General features: G+C 35.4%; 1 protein-coding gene across 2 annotated transcripts; it reads left to right on the forward strand.

Annotated features, from left to right (window-relative positions):
* The first annotated feature begins 919 nt into the window (after positions 1-919).
* Positions 920-24878, forward strand: RARS1 (arginyl-tRNA synthetase 1). Of its 2 annotated transcripts, none has more exons than XM_032210423.1 (15): positions 920-1026; positions 3328-3462; positions 5657-5848; positions 11826-11937; positions 12309-12409; positions 13523-13644; positions 13978-14098; positions 15285-15414; positions 16345-16449; positions 18351-18529; positions 18946-19055; positions 21269-21374; positions 22192-22364; positions 23535-23782; positions 24673-24878. In XM_032210423.1, the coding sequence occupies exons 1-15, from the start codon at positions 982-984 to the stop codon at positions 24780-24782; spliced, it is 1989 nt and encodes a 662-aa protein (XP_032066314.1). In that variant the 5' UTR covers positions 920-981; the 3' UTR covers positions 24783-24878. The 2 variants fall into 2 exon arrangements, with proteins under 2 accessions (XP_032066314.1, XP_032066315.1); XM_032210424.1 differs by having other exon boundaries at positions 948-1043.
* Positions 24879-25716: the final 838 nt, after the last annotated feature.

Here is a 25716-nt window from a genome sequence, read left to right on the forward strand (position 1 = left end):
TGGTTATATAGCCGTGATGGCGTACCAAAGCCCGCACGCGGAGCCATATTTGGTGGCGTGCCATCCATCAGCTCCCAAACTTCTGGATGGGCACTTGGGGCCGTTTTTCGTCCTCCCCAGGCTTGGAAGTTGGGAAATGAAACATTTCTGGCTGCTGGGGGGAGGGCTGGGAGAGGACATATTCGCCCTCCCCAGGCTTCAGGAAAGCTGGGGAGGGGTACATGCGCATGTGCTGTGCGGTCTTGCACGCAAGGGTGGTGGGGTCTCACATGCATGCACATGGGATGGGAGAGTGAGTAGGCACACATGCACTCAGTAAGAAAAAGTTTCGCCATCACTGTTTTATAGTGTATTGGTATTGGTATTGATATTTTATTATTTGTATGCCGCCCTTCTCCGGGAGGACTCAGGGCAGCGAACAATTCAAAGGGGAAAAAAGGGGGGAACATAAAAGACAAAATACAAATAATAGTGTATATCAGAGGTGGTGACCCTCAGAGCTGTATGCAACGAAATTTAATTTTAATGTATGCCAATTAGTGTACATTCAAAGTGACAAAGTTGCTATTCTGCTCTACTCTAGTCTCTTTACCAGGAAACTGACTACCTCAAGGTAGATGCTGGACAGGTGCGAGTCTTTTGTTTCCTGCAAGACTTAAATTGTTTCGCAGTTTGTCATAAGACAATCGTTTTGTCTCGTGCATTATAATTTCCCATAATTAATTTGCAGCCGTTTTTTAAAAAAATCCAAAAATCTCGTCTTGGGCACCAGGCGGCCACGAATCCTCCAAAAGGAAAGCAACGGGGGGGGGGGGGGGGGATACGTTCCAACGCGACTCAATAGGGGGCGCCCAAAGGCGCTGGAGGGAGCTTCGACGCGCTTTATTCCTCGGCTCCTCTCTCGCTCACTTTCTCTCGCCTTGGCGTCAACGGTGAGTTCTGGTTCCGGTTCCGGCTGCGGCTAGCTTGTGGTTCGTGAGAATGGCAATGCAAGCGGCGGAGTGGGTAGAGCGGCTGCAGCGCCAGGTCAGAGGCTTCCCCGGGTGGGTTGGGCGCGGTTTCGGGGGAAAGACAAGAGGGAAGCCGGGAACGGTCCTCGCTCTTCTCCGAAGACGCGCCGGAGAGCCACTTTTTCTCTCTGCTGGCTGGGCTTCCGCTGGGGACGCGTGGCAATGCTTGGAGCTTGCGCGGGGAAGGCTTGGGGCTTTTCTCCTTTTGTCTCTTCGGAGTCTCCCTTTCGCCCTTTTCAAAGGCGTTTACTTTTATATCCTTGGCCGGGCTTAAAGCGGGGCCGTGAAATGAATTTCCTACAGGCGAAGGTTGAACAGGGCGGGGATCGCAACCTTTGTTCCCTGCTCGACTACGTTGTGCCAGGCGAGAGATGGCAAAGCGGAGACAGGCTTCAATTAAAAGTGTTTTAAATTTTGCATATTTTGTCAGTGGAGAATAAGTTCCTTCTTGACTGGCAAAAAAGAATAATATATGGCAAGTCTAGGGAAAAAGAACTAATAAAAGCAGATTATCTGCTGTCTCACCTCTTTCTATCTTAGTTTGTAGACATCTGTACTTTCGTTTTCATTTTCTTAAAATTAAAGCTGCTAGAGACTTCGAAGTTAAAGCGGCACTGAAAAAGAGACATGATCATTTTTCACACTTATGACTGTTACATGCTCATGTGATTTACATTTGGATGCTTGACAATTGACTCACATTTATGACGGTTGCAATGTCCCAGAGTCACGTGATCCCATTTTTGCAACCTTCTGACAAGCAAAGTCAATGGGGAAGCCAGATTCACTTAACAACCACGTTACTAATTTAATAACTGCAGAATTCACTTAGCAAATGTTCCAAGAAAAATTGTAAAAATGAGGCAAAACTCACTTGACAAATTTCTCACTTAGCAACATCAATTTTGGGCTCAATTATGGTCTTAAGTTGAGTACTATCTGTATTTGCTGCCCAAAACATCAAATAAGTTAGTTCTTTTATGGGACGAATTTAGTTGTTTGATGAAAAAAATGTATAGTAAAAACTGAATGTGTGTTATACACTCTATCAATTTATCCTTAGTTTTTACCAGTCTATGGCAAGGTTGATATTTCCGTACAGCAAAGGAAAGGATGTCAGAAGTTAAAGTATTCTGCACTTGGTTATCATAAACTGAATTGCATGATTTTTTCTGTGTAATGAAATGTTTTCTCCCTTTCCTATTTTGCTTTTCTCTTTTTGTTTTCTTTTTATATTAAAGCAATAAAATATTGCAAATAAATTACTACTTTTCCAGCAATCTGGAAAAGAAAAACCAAAATAATTCCTATCAAGACTGAAAAATAGTGAGATGGATAGCAGCATATACGTTTAATGAATAAAATAAAAATTATAAAAATTAAATGAGAAAACTTATGACATCCCTCTCAGTGAACTTTTCACATAAAGGTGACAATTGTTAGCAGCTTCTTTCTTTGCTATTGTGACAATTGTACTTAGCCTTTCAAACATATCAGTGCACTCATCTTTTCTTATAATAATTTTTACTGTATGAATATGGAAGAAGGTTATTTCCATAATTCATGACATGAAAGCTTGATTTAAATTTGCACATGTTTTAATTGTAGAAACCTATTTCAAAAAGCTATTCCTTCAGTAAGCTTAGTATTACCATATCTTTCGGAGTATAAGACGCACCAAGATTTTGAAGAGGCAAATTAAAAAAAAGTTTTTGTACGCTGCATACCTCCCCAAAATGGCCTGTTTTTGGCAAAAACGGCCCCATTTTATTTTTTTAAAAGGCATGAGTAGCCTTTGGGAGGCTTCTGGAGTGCACCTGAGGGGTGGGAGTGGGGGCAAAAATGAGCCAGAAAAGGGCATGCATAGCCTTTAGGAGGCTTTCAGAGTGCTCCTGGGGGCTGGGGGGCAATATTGAGCGAAAAACAGCATGTTTTTCACTCATTTCTGCCCTTCCCAGCCCCCAGGAGCACTCTGAAAGCCTCCTAAAGGCTATGGACGGCCACTTTGGTGAAGGGGCAGGGTTTCGGGAGGCAAAAACAGTATTCAATATATAAGACACACCCAGATTTTTAGCCTCTTTTTTGAGAGAAAAAGGTGTGTCTTATATTCCGAAAAATATGGTAGATTGATTTTTAAAATTCAAGGATGCAAAAAGATACAGATTAATAGATGACTGAAATCAGCAATATTAATTTACTATATATGTTTTTGTAAGGTATATAACGTTCCATACATGGTGAAGAAATTAGAGTGGTACGCTTATTTAATTGTAAGAAATAAACTCTAGAATTGAAAAAAATCATTGTTGCTTTTTAGGAAAGAGAAATAAAGGTTTTGACAGCTGAAATAGATCATTTGAAAAACTATGGATGCTTGGGAGCTTCACCAACCTTGGAAGAATTGCGGGAAGAAAATGCAAAATTAAAATATCGCTTAAATATCCTGCAAAAGGTATGATTTTGAACTTTTTGACAGCAAACATTGTAAATAAGGAAAATTGACATTTCTACAGATCTGAAAGAATTATTTTTATGAAAATCATGAGCATGTGTGCTTCTAAGCTGCTGGAGAGGTTTCCAGAACTGAAGGGACCACTGTGTCAAAGCTAAATGAATTGAAAATAGAAGACATTGCATCCGGAAATGGTTAGTGCACAGTAATAACATAGAAAACCGATGGTGGGAAAAGACACAGTAGTTCATGAAGTCTGCTCTCTTGAGTTTTTTGTTTTTGTTTAAAGTTAAGAAAAGGTTAATTGGATTGGGACAAAATTGAGCACCACACCCAGAGGAGAAAATGAAAACAGAAAGGTTGTGCAAGAAGAATTGCAGTGGAAATTAACTCTAGTTCAAGAACTGCAAGGAATTTTCTTTCTTGATGTACAGTGGATATAAAAAGCCTACACACTCCTGTTAAAATGCCAGATTTTTGAGATGTAAAAAATCATACCAAAATAAATCATTCAGAATTTTTTCTACCTTTCATATAACTTTATAAGCTGTACAATTCAATTAAAAAAATGAAAGCTTTTAGGGGAAAAATAACAATAAAACTATAATGTGGCTGCATAAAGGTGCACACCTTTAAATTGATACTTTATTGAAACACCTTTTGATTTTATGACAGCATTCAGTCTTTTGGGGTAGGAGCCTTATCAGTATGTTACATCTTGCCTTTGGAATCTGTCCACTCTTGCAAAAGCACTGCAAATCTGTCAGATTGGAAGGCATATCCTAGGTTATCCCACAGATTTTCAATTGCATTCAGGGCAGGGCTCTGGCCATTCCAAAACTTTAATCATCTTCTGGTGAAGCCATTCTTTTGTTGATTTGTAGATATGCTTTGGGTCATTATAGGTGAAATTCATCTTCAGCTTTAGCAGAGGCCTGATGATTTTGTGCCAAAATTGACCAATATTTCGAACTGTTCATAATTCCTTCTACCTTGACTGAAACTCCAGTTCCAGCTGAAGAAAAGCAGCCCCATAGCATGATGCTGCCACCTCTATGTTTAGTTGTGATGCAGTGTACATTTGATGATGCACAATGTTATTTTTGTGTGCCAAACATAATTTTTGGAATTATGGCAAAAAAATTCAATCTCGGTCTCATCAGACCATAATACATTGAAGGGACATCCAATTCTTGATGATGTCATTGTTATGCCACTTATTGATGATTGTGTTCATTGTGTTCCATGGTTCAATGCTTAGAATTTTTTTGTACCCTTCTCTTGATTGATCCAGCAATGAGATCCCTTAGATACTTTCTAAGTTCTTTGCAGACCATGGCTTTTTCTATAAGAGGCAACTGAGTAAATGTCAGAAAAATCCTAATAGAACAGCTGAACTTTATATATGCTTGATCAGAGTCATTTCAATTGATGGTATGTGTGTCCTGACTATTTTGAATGTGACTGGTTAATTCTGAACACAGCCACCCTAAGGGGTGTACACACTTTTGCAACCACATTACTATATGTTTTTATTGTTTATTTTCCCACTCCCCCAAGAGTTCAGGGTTTTTTAATTGAACTGTACAGCTTATATGGTATATTAAAGATAGAGAAAATTCTGAAGTGATTTATTTTGGACTGATTTTTTACATCTAAAAACCTGGTATTTTACAGGGGTGTGTAGGTAGACTATCCACTATGTTGCTATTCTTAGAAATGCACTTATAGTATAAGAATTTTCCAAATAAAAGGGTTGCATGGTTATGCACATATTCTCTCTCTCCCTCTCCCCCCGCCCTCTCTCTCTCACACACGGAGGGAGAGAGAGAACCAACCAATCTATCAGAATTGTTTCGACGAGGGGTGACACATCATGTAACAATTGAACTTTTTCGTTCCTTCTAATTCAGAAACATAAATATGTGTGTTCATACGTGTATGTATGTATGTATGTATGTATGTATGTATGTATGTATGTATGTATACATCCATCCATCCATCCATCCATCCATCCATCCATCTCAAATCATTTGTGGAATTCTAATTTGAAAAGATGGAAAATGAATAAATAGGACTTTCTTACTATGTTTATAATTTGAAATTGCATTTTGAATTCTTAGCTCCATGGAACTATACTTTCTTATCTATTTGAATTCATTATTAACTAATTTTATTTTGTATTCCTATTTAGAGCCTTCAGGAGGAAAAACATAGAGAAAAATTCAAAGGCATGATTAATATCAATCACAGGATTCAGGAAATTTTTAAGGCAGCTATCAAAGCTGCGTATCCTGATTTAGAAAACCCACCATTGGCAGTAACACCAAGTCAACAGTCCAGGTTTGGTGATTACCAGTGCAACAGTGCTATGAGCATATCTCAGGTAATTCATAGTATGTGTACTTTTCATAGATCTTTATTGCTGCATCTCAAACAGATATGATTATCACAATATACTACCATGCTGCAATTTGAGTGTGCAATTGATCTGCTCTTATTAGACAGTTATTTTTCCATAGATCTGTCATACATTATTAAACCTTTGAATTGTGGCAATGCTTTTAAATAACTTGAAAAAGTGTAGTCATGTGAATCGCACGGTATAGTGATATTATTTTGGACTTCAGGACTTCTCAAAATTTGGTTCGGTGATTATATAACTAAAAAACAGATATTTTAGTGGAAACTGTCAAGCTGTTTGCAAGTTTTTATTCTAACTGTTCCTGCATCTTCTTTTTTGTGCAATTTAAAGCAGATAACTTAGTAATAATATGTACTGGAAAAAAAGCAGAAGTGACAAAGGACAAGATTAATAATCTAGCAATTAAAAAAACAGTAATAAAAATTAGGAAAGTCCTTTAGGCCAAAAGTTTTAAACGTTGTAGTGAAAGGTGAGCAAAGATGTGCAACGTCGTCTGCGAATTGAGTTAAAGATCATATTTATTGTTCCAAATAAATGTGGTTATGACTTCTGTAAGATATTTATATAGATGATTTATTTATATAATAAATGTTTCGAAATGAACTATTGCTTTTCCCCCTTACATTCTTGGTCTGAAAATTTCTAAGTGCAGTCTATTGTACAATGCAAAATAGTTAAACATACATTTGAGTGCTATAATAAACAGCAATATAAATCTTCACACATATATAACTCATGCTATTGCTTCTGGGAGTAAGTAATAATAGGCAAAGAGCAGGAAAAAATACAAAGAGCAGTTGACAAGTTAAGGAAGAAAAAATAAACATAACTAAATGTAGTTTACACAAAGACCACTCACTATAAGACTTGCAAATCATGTTTGCCTTCAGACTCCCGTATATCAAATTATTTTGTTCTTCTAACTTCTCAATTCTTTTAGAATGTCTTAAATGCCATCCAGTCATTACTATTTTCTTAGTATTTCAAATTTTTCTTTTTACCATTTCCTTTCCCCCCCACATCCCATTCAACTTTTTGTTCATAATTTTGTTTGGGATTTGATCCTCATTTATCTCTATTGAGCAAAGCTCCTCAGGATAATTATTTCACACTAGTCTTGCATTTGTATTCAACACGTATTCATTCTTGATCTGATCTTTTCTCATTTTACCACATGTGCTTCTTAAAGTCACTATTCCTTCTACATATTTTTATGTTTCTGTGATATCCAACATTATATAACAAAATGGATGGAAGCAGCTGACTTAAACTTATTTACATCCTTTGACAAACATTCCTTGCAAACATTCAGTCCCTGAGTACCTTGCAGACACATTCTTCACTAACTGTATTCCATATCCTAACATTTATCCACTTTTACATAAATACATTTGATCTTGGTCTTTTCCCACTTATGTACCACTTACAACTATTCACTCAGTTTTCTCTTTTAAACACAACAGTGATCTTTGATAAATTAATTTTTGTATCCATGCTTGTCCTTGCATCATAAAAATCTATTTAAATTTACTGAAAACAACTCAGGTTCTTAACCAGTATCATAGATTTGTCAGCTTACAAAAATACATGCATACTCACATTTCTTACCAACATAGTGGTAATATCACCACAAGCATACATTGTAAATCTTTCCACAATTACACAACCAAAGAGACATCACATATTTCTCTCTCTCTCTCTCTTACTGCTCATTCTCATCTCTTTTACTCTTTGAAATAGTATGAGAGGTTGCATCATTAGATTCAAGAAGAATAAATGGTGAACATGCATGGCTGCATGAATGAAAAGAAATGTGTCTATGAAAGTAGAGAAAAATGAAAGGCATAAAATATTTGGGTGAAAGCAGTTTAGTCTTGTATAGTTGAATATATGCAGGAAAGTGAAGAAATAGATTTAATTATAAATGCAAGGGCCTAAACATATTGTACATAACAAAATACACATAGAATAGAATAAAGTAGAATATTCTTGATTGGCCAAGTGTGATTTGATCCGGTCCATAAACTCCCAGTGTACATGTAAACAATAAAGTGATAAATCATATGTAATAAATCATAATTATAATCATAAGATACAAACAATAAGTGATAAATCATAAGATACTGATAGGAGAATGTAGTAGAAAAAATGAGGAAGATGAGAAGATAATAGCAGTATAGCTCTTCTACATCTTTAGGTATAAAGGACCCAGATTGTGGGGGCAATATGCCGACTCTGTAAACCGCTTAGAGAGGGCTGAAAGCCCTATGAAGCGGTATGTAAGTCTAACTGTTATTGCTATTGCTATAAGACAGTGCTATGAGAGTTAGGTGTTTAGCAGAGTGATGACATGGATGAAAAAATCATTGTGTCAAGTTGTTTTGGCCTGTAGTGCCCTATAATAGCATCCTGAGGGGAGAAGTTGAAATTCAACTTAAACGGTGAAACTAATATATGAGATAGCCTCATTACATGCAAAGCAAGATAGTTCAAGCCATGATTTGTCAGATGTTGTGATGATTATGGCTTACAGCTCATGAAAACCCCAAATCCACAATCTCAGAAAATTAGAATATTGGGAAAAGGTGCAATATTCTAGGCTCAAAAGTGTCCCACTCTAATCAGCTAATTAATCCATAACACCTGCAAAGGGTTCCTGAGCCTTTAAATGGTCTCTCAGTCTGGTTCAGTAGGAATCACAATCATGGGAAAGACTGCTGACCATGACACCCTCCATAAGGAGGGAAAGCCTCAAAAGGTAATTGCAAAAGAAGTTGGATGTTCCCAAAGTGCTGTATCAAAGCACATTAATAGAAAGTTATGTGGAAGGGAAACGTGTGGAAGAAAAAGGTGCACAAGCATCACGGATGACCGCAGCCTGGAGAGGATTGTCAAGAAAAGGCCATTCAGAAGTGTTGGAGACTTTCATAAGGAGTGGACTGAGACTGGAGTCAGTGTATCAATAGCCATCCCACACACACAGACGGATCCTGGACATGGGCTTCAAATGTCGTATTTCTCTTGTCAAGCCGCTCCTGAACAACAAACAACGTCAGAAGCGTCTTACCTGGGCTAAAGAAAAACAGACCTGGTCTGTTGCTCAGTGGTCCAAAGTCCTCTTTTCTGATGAGAGCAACTTTTGCATCTCATTTGGAAACCAAGGACCCAGAGTATGGAGGAAGAATGGAGAGGCACACACTGCAAGATGCTTGAAGTCCAGTGTGAAGTTTCCACAATCTGTGTTGATTTGGGGAGCCATGTCATCTGCTGGTGTTGGTTCACTGTATTTCATTAAGTCCAGGGTCAACGCAGCCGTCTACCAGGAGATTTTGGAGCACTTCATGCTTCCTTCTGCAAATGAGCTTTATGGGGATGCTGACTTCATTTTCCAGCAGGACTTGGCACCTGCCCACACTACCCAAAGCACCAAAACCTGATTCAATGACCCTGGGATTACTGTGCTTGATTGGTCAGCAAACTCACCTGACCTGAACCCCATAGAGAATCTATGGGGCATTGCCAAGAGAAAGATGAGAGACATGATACTGAACAATGCAGAAGAGCTGAAGGCCGCTATTGAAGCATCCTGATCTTCCATAACTCCTCAGCAGTGCCACATGCTGATAGCTTCCATGCCACGCTGCATTGAGGTAGTAATTGTTGCAAAAGGGGCCCAAACCAAGTATTGAGTACATATGCATGCTTATACTTTTCAGAGGTCCTATATTGTTCTGTGTACGATCCTTGTTTTATTGATTGCATGAAATATTCTAATTTTCTGAGATTGTGGATTTGGGGTTTTCATGAGCTGTAAACCATAATCACAATTATAACAAATCACAGCTTGAACTATCTTGCTTTGCATGTAATGGATATATCTCATATATTAGTTTCACCTTGCGTTACTGAAATAAATGAACTTTTGCACGATATCCTAATTTTTTGAATTTTACCTGTACATACATATGTATATACCTACACCCTAACATATAAATACATATAAATATTAATCACTGCTCATATTGAATACATAGCGGAAATAGGAAGCTTGAGTGTTTGCAAGGTTGATACGGTATCACTTATATGTGGTATGAGAAGCCTGTTCATGTGCTTGTGTGCAAAGGATTATTATTTATGATGAAAGAATAATATAATCAGTGAAGGATACTTTTATTTACTTCATTTAATTCACCCTCTATTATTTATTTCCATGTCCTTTAGCTTTTACTATTAGGGCCTATAGATAACAGTTTTGGTTAACCAAAGCTTCAATGGAATGGTTTTAGTAAAAATAAGAAAGAACATGTTAGATTTCCATTCTCCATTGGAGTTATGCCATATGCAATTTCCCTACTAATCATAAAGGCACAATAATTAACCATTTTGGCCAATGTGCCACAAGCCAACATGCTCTTGTTTACATCCCACTAGCTGGGATGTTTATATATTCCTAATATATTCATCCACATGGGTACAATTTTTGCAATGTTCTATCATCAATTAAATCAGTGCATGTTCACAGTGTAACTCACACTGTTTTCTTAATTGCCTAGAAAAGTAGTTGGATAGCTTGTCAAAGTGGCTTGGCAGTAATCTCATTGATACATGTCAGCCATCAGATTCTCTGCATGAATGTGTTGGAGTAAATGAACCACATTTTTTTTTAAAAAAGAGCTCATTAGTACTGAGATTGGAAGCCGTCCAACTCAACACAAACTTGCAATGCCTTTTAGAGAATATAGTTTGACTGTTGTTTTACTCCAAGGAAACAGTGGCTAGCTGTCTTGTCCAATATGGGTTTTTGTTGCTTCTCAAAATAGGCATGGGCAGAAGTGGATGATGGACTGTTTCCACCAATTGCATATGCTTTTGAACTCTTCCTAGGTCATATTTGAGATGTGATGCTATTGGAACTTTTTTCCTCAAATTTTGCAAAAGTTATATTTGCTTCACTGATTAGTTTCATATATTGGAATTATTCTGATGAACAGACAAACTTTCTGAGTACTTGATACATTTTAAAATTTATCATTTTAAAAGGATTCCTTTCCTTTTGCCTCTTGTGCTAATTATAAAAGTAAATTTACCAGCAGATTATCATAGCCAGAGTAAAAACAGTTTAATTTTTTTCTCATTCTGATTTCAGTCATTCAAAATAAACATATTCTTATATGAGGTGATATTAAATTTTAGGATCTAGATGTATCATACACTTTTCATTTAACTTCACATTGATACAGAACAAAAATTCTAGAGGGATATATGTGTATGTAAGAGAGATATGTATCTGTTAGCCACTTTGATTTTTTTTTTCTAAACCCCTCGGTTGACTTTCATTCACAATATAACATTCTAGTAAGTGGAAAGACAAACATGATTCTGATAATTCTTTCTACCTTAATAATTAATCATCAAATACATAGATGTACTTCAGAGTATATTTTGAGGAATCAATCAATGCATATGAAATAATCTAAAGAGTTAATTTGTTAGAAGGCAACAGTCCAAAAATGAAAGTGTAGAATCAGACCTTTGGGATCAAGTAAACATTTAGCTTTTGGCCTAAATAGTAGATATTTCCTTTCTTTTTAAATGTCCCACAGTGAACTATAATAACACATATATTTTTGAGATGTGGCCTTGAATGGAAGCTGAACTGGTTTGGTTTAGACATATCAAAATAGAATCACAGTTATTTGCTATCCTTGGCTTCAGATTCTTAAAAGTATGTATAAATGACTCTCTGTCCTTAGATATTTGGGGCATTATTTTTTTAAACTTGTGGATTCCAAGCAGGTTTTTTATAAAATAAGAAGGTATATTATCTTTGTCAAAGCAGGTTAAATGATAGATCTGTAGGATATTGACCATGGCATTGTGTGCCTGACTGTGTTTCCAGTCAATAAGCAATTACACTGACTCCTTTCCTTATTTTCAGATACTGCTCAAGACTAAGGAGCAAAAAGTAAGCCCAAGAGATATTGCTGACAAGATTGCCAGAAATATTCCAGACAATGAATGCATTGAGAAAATTGAAATCGCTGGACCTGGTAGAGTTACTCTATATTTAATATAAGTAGAAACAGAATTTGCTAGCAATGTATATTATAATAAAATTAAGTTGACAGTATCATGTTCTGGCACTTGCTGAACATGCTTCTTCCTCCTCATAACTAATTATTGAGTAAGCCTATTAATAGAAGAGTGTATCTATCTGGTATAAGTATGCATAGCTTTTTTTGGCATAAACTTTCATTTGTGTTGAACTGAATATTTATATTGTGATTACAAATATTACACTAATCTGCCTTGTCTACAAATATTGTGCTAATTTGCTGCAAAAGACTTTCTTTATAAAGAAAACAGATGTGGATATGTATTTATGTTCTTTATGACCATTTTAATTTTGATGACTTTAAAGGTTTCATCAATGTACACTTGAAGAAAGATTTTGTATCCAGACAGCTGAGCAGTGTACTAATGAATGGAGTTCAACCACCTGCTTCTGGTGAAAGAAAAAAGGTGAACAGTAAATGGCTGTTGGTATTTTATCTTACCCGACAAGTTCATTTTGGCTTTGCCAAAAATGAACGTTGTTTTTAATATTTAGTTTTCTTTGAACCTCTGTACAAACTCCTTCATAACGATGAAACAGATCTTTCATAGTATTCCAGGAAAGAGAGCGAATGACAGTAAAACCGGCTCATGCTTATAAGCATAGAAGAATATCTGTGACCTTCTTTAGATTTTGATCCAGATTGATAATACAAGCTTTCAAAAATTTTGTCCTTTTAAATATAGAAATTGGTTATTTTCCTTTCAAAGGAACATTTGTATAAAAGACAAATAACTTATATAGAACCTGAACATACAGTATTTATTTCATGTGTTTGATTTTTATCCCACTGTTTTTAATAGATAAATCAAGGTGGCAAACATACATAATTCTCCTCCGATTTTCCTCACAAGGATAACCTTGTGAAGGAATTGGTCTGAGAGAGGATGATTGGTCCAATGTCACTCAGACGGCTTTTATGCCCAGGGCAGGACTAGGACTCACAGTCTCCTGGTTTCTAGGCCAGCACCTTAATCACAACATCAAACGAGTTTTATATGTTATTAGTGCATACATGGACTCCACAGATAATGGAGTGGGTATGGGTGTATAGATATATATAGATATATTTTCTATATGTAGTAAACATGTAGACCAGTATACAATTATATTCATTCTTCATTCACAATATCTGGATTCCATAATATAGCTAAAAAAATATATTACATGCCATGTTTCTCTGAAAACATGACCCACCACAATAATAAGCTGAACCTTAATTTTCAGGGGGTGGGCCTAATATTACCCCTACCCCGAAAATAAGCCCAAGCAGTGGGCATGGGCAGCATAAGTGGCAGCATGGGTGTGGGTGGGCAACACCAACGGTGCGTCCACGGCACATCCAACTCACCGAATCTCCCTGCTGCATCTCAAAGAAAGTAAGACCGCATCAAAAATAAACCCAAATGTTTATTTTCAAGTCTAAAAGAAAATATTATTCTGAGAAATATGGTATTTTTACACCAATTGTGTTCGAAATTTTTAGACTTTTTTTTCCATTCTTTATTCCATATAAAAAGGTGGTGATTGATTTCTCTTCCCCAAATATTGCAAAAGAGATGCACGTTGGACATCTGAGATCAACTATAATTGGGGACAGTATGTGTCGTCTTTTCGAATTCATGGGCCATGATGTTCTAAGGTACGTCATGTAGTATATTTGTGGGCATGCTCATAATGTATTTAGAGATATAGTGCTTCTCTTTCTGTGAAGGAGCCACACTTGACTTTCAATAATTTGTATGACACAAATGTATCAAAGAAATGCTAGAATTTCTCTGCCTTGCAACGAACTATGTTAATTAAGCAATAAGCCCACTGGAAATATTATTGTAGTTACTTATCTGGCACGGTATTTTAGGCCAAAACACAGCAGAACTCTAGATGAACCCTTTCAGTTAGATTAACTGAAATAGTGTTTTCCTATGTAAAGGTTACCTGTATTTACATTTGGTTTATTTTTCTTGTTATACAGATTGAATCATTTAGGAGATTGGGGCACCCAGTTTGGGATGCTTATTGCTCATCTGCAAGATAAATTTCCAGATTACCTCACTGTTTCTCCACCCATAGGAGATCTCCAAGCTTTTTATAAGGTATTGTATCCACAATATTTGTTCCCGTTGTTACAATTGCTTACAAAATGCTTGATGTTTTGCACGGTATTGAAAAGTATGTTTTTCATTGTCATTAATCCTTTATATAGATTGTTTTTGTAAGATTTTTTTTTACATTGAAAGGGATCACTACAGACCATTACATAAGAAAGAATCAATGTTTCAATAATATTGCAAATGTTTATTCAGAGCTTTTACTACATGCTATTCTTAATTAGAATAAAAATAGTATGTTTAAAGATGAATCAGTTAGTTTAATCCTTTAAGAAAAACTGAAGTTACAGTCATCATCTACATGTGTAATGTTGTTAAAGAATGACAAAACAAAATCAGTCAAATAATAGTTAATAGCATCGACAGCCTATTTCTGGGGATTACATGAGGAAGTAGGATGGGATACTAGACTAAAATCTCCTAAAATCAATAGGATATAGGAGGATGTTTATAACCATCTAGACTACATAAACATTTTTCTATCAAAGAGGGATTGATGGGATGAATCCAAGAACACGTGATTGTATCCTTGCATGATGGGTGTTACTGCCAGGGGTAAAAGAGAGAGCGTTCTTTCCACTCCTGACGAAATTGTCCCTGAACACACACGATTTTGCTACACCCAAACAAAAGTAATCATTGAGCAAGGAGTTTGAAAAGACAATGTCTGCATAGCTGCCTGTTTTCAGACACTAAATCAACTCTTTTTAAAATTAAGTGCACTTAGATTGCTTAAGAACCTGCAATTTTTCATTTCTAAGCATTGGGGTGGGTGGTGGTGGTGGTGGGTTAATTCCAGTGAGAGCAGATTTTTATTCTCCACTTCTTTATAGAAGAAAACCTATCATGTCAACAATTGAAGTTTATGCAGATTAATAGCACAGAAAATTTCCCATGGACACTCCGATTCACATACAGTAAACTCATATGTGAGCGAGGATACCCAATTTCTCTTCAGTGTTAGAGCTGTAACTTCCTAATGTGCTTAGTTTCTGCATATGTTAAAACAAACTGAAAAGATCAAACAGTTAAAATTGCTGAAATTGCAATTGGGGTAGTTATGTTTATTAATTTGATATTTAATTAATGTTGCCTTTTTATCTACTCTAAACATTAATGCTGCTATGAATACTTTGATTGGATTCCATTTAATGCATATTCTTTAACCTAGGAATCAAAAAGAAGGTTTGACACTGAGGAAGAGTTTAAGAAGCATGCATATCACTGTGTGGTCCTATTGCAGAGCAAAAGTCCAGACATCATTAAAGCTTGGAACCTCATTTGTGAGGTATCCCGAAAAGGTGATTTTTGAAATTTTGACGTGTTTATATTGGCTCCTTTTGAGCATTTTCTTAGAAAAAGACTTTTTTTTAAACAGTGTGACTTGAAATTATTTCTTTAGAACACTGCTGAAGTATAAGAATTTTGAATGTACCATTTAGGATGGAAAATTTTGAAAAGTGGATCTAAAGTTGCTCCTCTGTGAGACCAAGTTCAAGTCTGTAATATCAAACTTTCCAATGTTTTGGGTCTCCTAACTACTAACATATTACAGCATGAAGAAAAAAATGGAGGGAGTCATCTCCATAAAGAATGTCCTGAAACAGATTTCTGTCCACTGTTGTTCAACAACAGTTTAGGAATTTATCACTGTAATTTGCATGGGGAAGTTTATAATAGTTGACTTTAATGCCTAATTTCTTTTTTATACAATTTTATTTGTAGGAAGCTCTCAAGTGTGTGAAATTTTCAGTTTTTTTCTTGCTTACCTTTTTTGAATGTTTAACATCATGCTATATGTCAGTGACGATTCTCAGTTATCCAGGTAGAGTTGTCTGGAAATTAAGTCATGCCAACTGAACTTTCCTTTTTGGTTTGAAACATTTTGCTGCTTATCCCATGACTCAATGCCCAGTTAACATGATGTTGGAAATTATGAACCTACATTGAATACTGATAAAAACCAACAGTCAGCTTCAGATTTGTTTACCTGAAGGTTCATTAAGCCAGTTAGAATTACCTATGAGAGGAGAGGATACTCTTTAATTATTATTAATTATTAAACTGATGACAAAGCCCTTGGTGAATTTCAAGGAGAACCCAGCGTTTTAACATTGCTCCTTTTCCATATAATTTGCTGCTGTTTTATTCTAATCACTAGATTTTCAACTTAAGTATCTTAAATTCTTCACTGCTATGTGCTTAGATTTTTTTCTCCTCTTCTTGATCAGAATTCCAAAAGATCTATGACTGCTTGGATGTTTCCATCATAGACAGAGGAGAATCATACTACCAAGATAGGATGCATGAGATTGTGAAGGAGCTTGACGAACGAGGTAACATATCTCTGTTGTAATTGGAAGTGAAATACTGCAGCTGAAATATGTTTAAAATGATAAGCCATTTAATATATGTTTCAGACCTTCAAGAAAGGTTGCTTTTATTTAAAAAATGTTTTATTATACCTAATCAGTAAATTTAACTAGGTACCATTACCCTGAAATTCAAAATTACTTTATTTTTCTCTCAGTTGTCTAGGTTTGGAGAAGTAATATGCAACTTTAGTTAACTGATTGTACCCTGACACAAGGCAAGATTATCAAATCTTCTTTGTAGCATCTTTTCAGATAGAAATTGTGACAAGCCAAATATCAGGATGATACCATGCAATATTTTTTTCAATATATTTATAGCCATATATAAGTTCACTGATACAAGAACCAAAAGAAAATGTTCTTTAATTAAGACAATCCTCGTACATGCACATTTTGGATAGCTAGTACAAAGAGAAGATCCGACAGGTAAAAAGGATCAGTTAATGCATGAGTGATCATATAGAGAGTCTTTCTTTATTGGTCAATTTCTGAGCTACTGTAGCTCTTCTTCGATAAGATGTTTCTTCAATGTTATGTTGTTTCCAGTTTACTCTTCAGTTGGGCAGCTGTCAAATATGTATGATACTATTTCGTATCCTCTGGTCTGGAAAGAAAGCATCACATTGCAGCTTGCTGACAGTAAAATCAGGCAGGATCTTTGACTTCTGATTGATTCCTTTTGGTATCCTGGTTGTTAATAAATTTCCATAATAAATGTAAATATCTCCAATGCATGATAAACCAATGTTGTTTGGGACACATTGTTAATATAAGAATGTTCTATCTTCAGACAATATGTCCTTATCTATTTGAAGTGTTGCTAGTTTCCAATTGTTGCCATACCATCTCTTAAAATTGTTCACTAACTAAAAACTAAATCCTTCATTTACTCATTAAGATAGCTATCTATAGCTCAATGCCATAATTAACTAGATATTTTAATATAGACCACCTAAATTCAACACACAATCAGGTTAGCTTTCAAATTACACACTTTAGAATACTGAAGGTTGATAGAAAGTATTTTCCATAATTCTTTCATTGTGTTTCATCTCTCTCTGAATTAAAGAAGTTGTTGTTTTTTTTCTTACATTTAACAGGAATCCAGTAACTAATAATATCATTGCTTCCTATGTTTTAGATATAGCAATAGCAGTAGACTTATATACCGCTTCATAGGCCTTTCAGGCCTCTCTAAGCGGTTTACAGAGAGTCAGCATATTGCCCCCAACAATCTGGGTCCTCATAGATATATGGCTTCAACTAACAGAATTTGTTGTGTTAGGAAGGCTAACTTTATAATCTGGAAATATTTAATAGTGGGTGATTCGTTTGTGAATGATTAATAATATCTATAGGGTTCTGATTGCTGGAAAACAGACATTAAATCAGCCTACTCAAAATAGAAAGTAAGAGATGTTACATTTGGGAAGATAAATCGCACAAATTTTTCTTGATTAGGTTTGGAGCAAAGCCTTATGGTGAGAACAGGATGACAGTTAAACTGAGTCCAAAACCATTTTGCTATATTGTCCTCTGATTCTTCTTTAAAAATTTCAGGCAACTGGACATTTTGTTTTTCCTCCTTTAATCAACCTCTGAAATCAGAAGTTAAGCCCACGTCAAGAGATAATTACCATTGTTGGCAGGTGTAGAAATTGTAAACATTTGACTCCATTGTATGCCTATCTGCTTGGCTTGGAGTATGGCTGTATGACAAGTTCTGTTTGTAAATCTTCATTGAACTGGCTTTTATTTATACATTTTTTGGTATATCAAAAAAGTAGATTTGCTTCCCAAACTTTAATATAATTTTCCATTTGTTTTTGCATAGTTACCAGTGATGAATTTTCTATCTTTAGGGTTTCTACAAATGGATGATGGCCGGAAAATTGTATTTATTCCAGGATGTTCTGTTCCTTTGACAATTGTGAAGTCTGATGGGGGTTTCACATATGATACATCAGACTTGGCAGCAATAAAGCAGAGGATTTTTGAAGAAAAAGCTGATTATATAATTTATGTGGTAGACAGTGGGCAGGTGAGCTTTTCTGAGTGTTTTCTGTTTCATAAAATGTTTCACTGGTGAACATTGATGTGATCCAAAGCAGATCTAGATGTGCTATTCATTTAATGCTCCCTCCCTCCTCATTAGTTCCTATAACTTTTTTGTCTGTTATTTTTACCCATTGACATCAACAGCCCATTAAACAGAAATGTATGGAGAAACATAAAATACAGTCAGCTATGCTTAACTGATTAATGTTCTTTCCGTGAACAAAAAGATTGATCTATCTGATCATTTTGAGTATTGAACCCTACTGGGAGGCTGGTTCCTTCTTTGGTTCTCAGGACAGTTGCTCCTATTGCTTTCTCCGAAACAAGGCACGCTTTATTAGAAACATTTTTAGACCTCATAATTAACAATTTCTACTTTAATCCTGCTTTGTTTTACAGTCTGTTCACTTACAAACAATATTTGCAGCAGCTCAGATGATTGGCTGGTACGACCCCAAAGTGACCAAAGTAATTCATGCTCCTTTTGGAGTGGTATTGGGAGAAGACAAGTAAGTGTACAAAGTATTTTCTTTTTTTTGGGGGGGGGGAGGTATGTGAATGTGTATGTTCCTTGAGTCTGGCTTGACTCTTAGTGACTATCTAGACATATCCTTGCAGTTTTCTTGCCAGCAATTTCAGAAGTAGTTTACCATTAGTTTCTTAGAATAACTGAGATTACCCAGCTAGCATCACACCTAGCGCAGGATTAGAACTCAGAACTTAATTGTTTCTAGCCTTAATCACTATACTAAGCTCTTCTTCACTATGCCTTAAGATAAATTCTATTGTTAATCTCACTGGAGGATTGAATGCTTATTTAAAGTTAATTCAATAGAGGAAAAAAATTCTATTGATTTGGACAATCAATTGGCAATATTCATGTTGAAGGCAGTTTTAGGAAATAAACTGTTTAGATCAAATATTCAGGTTTTTGAATTGGATGCTTTTGAAGCTGCTCCTTTTTCTGAGCTACTGCCTGGAAATAAAGGCAGTATCAATCTGGTTCAGGGGTGTCAAACTCAAGGTCCGGGGGCCAGATGTGACCCGCGGAGCCGCCATGGAAACAGCAAAGGACCAGCTCGCAGTGCCTCTTCCAGTGAAAACAGAACTTTGGAGGGCCGCGTGCAGAGCACTTAGGACATGATTGATGTTGAGCTGGCCACACCCACCCTGGCCCCTCAAGGTCAAACACAACCCTGATGCAGCCCTCAATGAAATTGAGTTTGACACCTCTTGGTCTAAATGGACACTGTATAAGACTTTCCTTTGAAAAAAAAGTTTTGTAATACACACATTGACCTTTTTTTATTATTATTATTTCTGAACAGTTCCAGCATCACTTGTGACATGTAGTTTGTCTTGTTTTTTTGAAGCATATTCTTGCAGAATGGTTAGAATAAGATTTGGTTGAACATTCTGCAGCTTTACCTTGAACTATAATACTGAATGTATGTATTTGTGCATAGTGCAAAAACAGCTACGTAGACATCTCTTTTTTTATCTGCATGTTGTAATTAAATTGTTTATGTTGGAAATAAGAATCCTCTTCATCCATCTACACAATTTTATGAGTATGATTAATCAAACCTTCATTAACTAAAGTAACAAGTTAAGTAATACTCAGGAAGCAATATATTTGTTTTAGTTTGGAAAGACACCTTTTCTTTTCCCTCACCCAGATTTTTATTACTAACTCTTGTCACTTCTTTATTTTATTCTTCTATTTTATATTTGTATTATGCCTGTTAATCAGAGATTCACCATCTGAGTCATGTAGAGCCGTATGAGGCCCAGAACCTTTGTGTGTGGAGCCCTTTCATTTGCTGTTAAATTATTGTTTTATTTCAGTCACATTTTTTAAAAAATAATTCATTAATTAGTTAAATTTATTTGCTGCCTATCTTGCTTTGAGATTTTGGGGCCTCATGTGGTGGCTTAAAATTTACTGTAAATTATGAGAACTAACTACAGTAATTAATTAAAATAATTTTATTACACTAGCATCAATGAAATGAAATGGGAAACCTACTGTTTCAGGAATGGAAGACTCCAGAAGGTTTTGGATCAGGATCAGTATGGTCCAAGGGATGAAGATTCCATTCCTCCTCTCGACCATACTGATTCTGGCCTAAAACAAGCTTGTTTTGGTCAAAAGCATCAATAATGCTTTCACGGGATTAACTTGGAACCATGGTGGCAGTGAAAGGACTACATAGTTGCATATAAGTCGTCATGTTTTTGCTGTTACTAACTTCTGGAAAACTACCAAACCATGCTTTAACTAGCTAGACCAGTTGCTAGAGAAAAGACATTATCTTACCCCTAAAATGGAATTACTATTATAGGCATATAATAATAAGCCTTATCTTTTTAGAAGTGCAGGGAGAGTTTTGATTCCTAGCATACCTCATTAAGACAAATTGTGACATTAATTGAAAAACGTGTTCCTTCCCAAAATTAATTATAATATTCCCATATTGAAACTAAAATTCAGCTTTAATTAATCCTCTTAGTTTGAGTCTGTGTATTCACACTGAAATAAAATTTATATTCTTTAAAACCCATTCATTTTTTAATATATTACCTGTCACTATTGATGCAAAGAGTGTTTGGGATGTCACTTTCATGCTATGAAAGCAGCATATGTTTAAATTTGGAATGTAACTTATTTAAAATGAGATACCATTTCAGGAAAGTAAATTTTTTTACTCTTTGCTATAAGAAAAAAGTTCAAAACACGTTCTGGGGATACAGTACGACTGATTGATCTTCTTGAAGAGGGATTGAAGCGATCAATGGATAAACTAAAGGAAAAGGAAAGAGATAAGGTAATGGATTTTTTTTTCTTGAATCCAACGTAGTGATTTTGTTTCTTCTGCTATCTTGTTCTATACTTTGTATTTCTTTTTCTTTTAATTTACTGGAATTTTCTGTTTTGCTAATTATATTAGTTTGATTAGCAATGAACATCGTATTAAGATATCCCATCTTGGATACTGTTTCATAGTGCTTAAAGCTATCATTGATGTTTAAATGGGTAGAGAAGATACTCTAGGGGAATTCATACATTGAGATTAATTTTTGCTCTGGTCTATAGGCTCTTGTATTATCTTAGCTTTCCAGCAGATGGCAAAACAACATAGAATGAAGAATAGATAAGATCACTTTTGTATTGATTGTATTGGGGTAGGCAGGGGGATGTAATTTCACTACTAAGAAATGCTTTGTAACTTACCACAATTAGAATGGTCACTATAACTTTCTTTGGTGGCCTCAAATTCATATATAAATAAAGCTTATGCCAACATCATTTACTTTTAGAGAATTATTTTAAGCCACTTGTAGAGCTGAGCTAAATTGTGTTGTAAATGTGAAGACTGCAAACTTTGAGCAATAGTGTCTTCAAATTGTAGCTAGAAATGATAGAAGATTGTTTATTTATGAGGTGTCATTTGATTCTACTTGACCAGTTTTTAAAGCAATATGGTTTATCTAATTTTTTCAAGCCTTTATAGTTGTATAAGACTGACATACTGTTTTTGTTTTATTTGTTCGATCCTTTGTGTATTTATCTTGCTGGTCATTGATGGTAATTAAAAAAAATTCATTCATTTGTTTGAAAAAATGTTTTATTTGTCTTAACAGGTTCTTACAGCTGAAGAATTAAAGGCAGCGCAGATCTCAGTTGCCTTTGGTTGCATTAAATATGCAGACCTGTCTCATCACAGAATAAATGATTATATTTTCTCTTTTGATAAGATGCTTGATGATAGAGGAAATACTGCTGCTTATTTACTTTATGCCTTCACTCGAATCAGGTAGATATTATGCCAAGTTCTTTTATTTTTCAAGTTATAATGCATGATAATATATAATATGGACCATTAATGCCTTTCTCTACATTTAAAATTTTTTTTGGCTAATAATCATTTTTAGAACACTGAGGCTATGCTGATATGTACTGAACTAGCTAATTTGTTCACTATAAGAATGGCATTTAACTGTCAGTATGTTTAATACTCTTGGTTTCACAATCTATAGCTATGGACATACATCACAAATTATTTTAATGCTCAAAGAAGCCAGAAAAAAATAAAGTAAACATTTAACTTTAAAATTTAAGCATTAAAAGCAATGTACAGCCCATTCAGCAATGTATTTTGCTTTAAGGGCAAGACTTAGTAATTTAATAATGTAATCTTGAATATACTTGCACGGCATACATAGTGATAGGAGCAAAAATACATATTATGGTTCTGCGATTGGGGTTCAGTAGGAAAGAGCTGCTGAGACATGTGTTGAACCCGCTGGGACCTCCTTCAATCAAATATGCCTTTTCCTGTTCACTTGGCACAGTCTAAGGAAAATATGTGGCTTATTTTAAGGAATTTTTGGTATGTATTAATGAGATCTTGCATAAGAACTAAAGAGGATTCAGGTGTGGTTGCTCCATACCTTATTCCCAGTTATTTTTATAGAGCAATTGATGCCTAAAGTGGCTGATGTGACTTATATTGGTTTTACATTGACTCAGGACTTCTCGGGTATGAAAGATCAGTTCAACTTGTGAAAGTTAAATTAAATTGTTTGATTGCCCAATGCAAAGCTATATTCTCAACTAAGATCAGCACCTGGTTTGTGTTAGCTAAGGGTCTACAGCTGTCGACAGGGATTGGACTTACTTCTCTTGTGGTTATGTAAGGATTCTGGAGTGATCCTTCTTTTCACTCCATCCCTGGGTTCTGAGATCCCTTCTTCTACAGGACTTATAGCATTTTCAAAGTGCAACTTTCAAGGCGGAATTCTGTATTTAAGAAGCAGGTATTTCTAACAATATTGTCGAAATAATGCATAATAGCTAGCCATCCTTTTGGGATAAGTCACTAATTTTGGTACGTCTTTGTTCTTGCGGCGCATAATCTTTTGGGGGGCAGTCCGGATGGAGATGGTTTTCTAGACATCTAATCTAAGGTTTATTTCTGTGACAGATCTATAGCAAGAGTGGCTAATATCAATGAGGATAAACTACAAAAGGCAGCTGGAACAACAGAAATAATATTGGATCATGAAAAAGAATGGAAACTAGGCAAATGCATTTTGAGGTTTCCTGAGATCATCCAAAAGTGCTTAGATGATCTTTTACTGCACACTCTCTGCGACTATCTCTATGAGCTAGCCACCACATTTACTGAATTCTATGATAACTGTTATTGTGTGGAAAAAGATAGACAAACTGGTGAGTTACTTTAGTTTTTTGAAAGTAAAGTTGGAACAGTTGTGTGAAGATTATTAAAGCCCCAAAGTATTGACAACTCAATAAGAAATACAAAGATCTGTGAAAATCTTTCCTTTCAAACCAGGTTGGATGGAACCTCAATCATTAGAACCTATGAGACTCTTTGTACTAAATATATTTTCAATTTTCTATTTTAAAAAGGGCTATAAAATATGGCAAATAAAATTATTAATCCTTTGAAATAAAACCCTGCCATGATTGCAAAATAAATACATGGTTGGATAAGCTGAATTTAAATTATAGCTATATTGGATATCTTAGGAATGCAAAGGTTTGGACAGAATCATCACAAAAATAAAGTACTGCAGATAGTCCTCGACTTACGACTACAATTGAGCCCAAAGTTTCTATTGCTAAATGAAATAGTTAAGAAAGATTTTTCCTATTTTACAACCTTTTTTGCCAGAGTTGTAAAGAGAATCACTGCAGTTGTTAAGCTAGTAACATGGTTGTTAAGTGAGTCTGGGTTTCTCATCAACTTAAGCTTGTCAGAATGTTGCAAGAGGAAATCACATGACCCCGGGACACTGCAAACACCATAAATATATGCCAGTTGCCAAGCATCTGAATTTTGATCACCTGACCATGAGGCTGCTGCACCAGTCATAAGTCACTTTTTTCTGTGGTATAACTTTGAATGGTCACTAAAAGAATGGTTGTAAGTCAGGGATTACCTGTACAACATCTGTTCATAAACTTAATTTGTGAAGAGAAACTGATTATAACTTCATAATGTGTTCTTGAATCTGTAAAAGAGGCAAAATATGTATTAATTTCTGAAATGGCTGCATCTAATATTTATTTTTGTGCTGTGTCTGTTTTGTATCTAGGTGAAATAGTGAATGTGAACATGTGGCGAATGCTCCTGTGTGAAGCAACAGCTGCTGTGATGGCCAAAGGTTTTGATATCTTGGGAATCAAGCCTGTCCAAAAAATGTAATTAAAACGACTTTTATAACTGTTAGAAGCAAAGGATAAACAATTTCGTTTTTCCTTGCCAGGGTTAGAACTTAATAAAAACAACAGATGCTCAGATTGGATTTTGTCTTTCTTATCAGGCCAGAAATGCTTGCAATTGTGTTTCACCAAGTTAGATGTCTTTTCAGCCACAAAAGTTATATGTAGAGACAATCTGTGTGCATTTTAAAATTTGCATAAATTTAAAGTTCACATAAAATTTGAATTGCAGTACGAAAACGTAAGCAAGAACAAGATTTTTTTTAGAAATTTGTCATGTTTGAGCTCAGTAAAGTGGAATATTTGTCAGAGGCTTATACGATTCTAAATGAAAAAGGGATTTTCTAGCTTTCTTTGATAGTTTACCAAGTGATATGTTGCAGGAATTGAAAACATGCATATAAAATACAAACAAAGTTACCTGTGCCACACACATCAATATTGAAGTGACGAAGCGCTTCACCTTTTTATTAAAGGCGCATTGTCAATAAGTCAAACAATTTTTACTAAAGTTATTTTGACAATACAAGTGGATGGTAAAGAAGTAAAATACTGCAGCATGTTCAACATGTTAAAGTACCAATAGTATTCAATATATTATTTCCTTCCTTCTCTCCCCTCCCCCTTTTCTATTACTAAAATTGCTACTTAGCTGCTAAATATTAGCATTCACCAGCTCTCCATGTCTAAAGATTTGTAAATTGATGCCATGTGGCAAAAGGTTTTTTTTGTTGTTGGAAATATATATAACAGTGGTAGAAATACCAAAGACTTCTTTTACATGGCTAGCGTTATTATACAAAATGCTTTTTTTTAAAAAAAGGCACATTTTGTCATCACAAACCAAGAAATCAATTTAGCTACTCAGTCATTCCTAATGAAAGCAATAATGAAACGCCTATAAAAATAGTTGTAAT

This window comes from Thamnophis elegans, chromosome 2 (genome assembly GCF_009769535.1).
Source record: "Thamnophis elegans isolate rThaEle1 chromosome 2, rThaEle1.pri, whole genome shotgun sequence".
Classification (NCBI taxonomy): domain Eukaryota; kingdom Metazoa; phylum Chordata; class Lepidosauria; order Squamata; family Colubridae; genus Thamnophis; species Thamnophis elegans.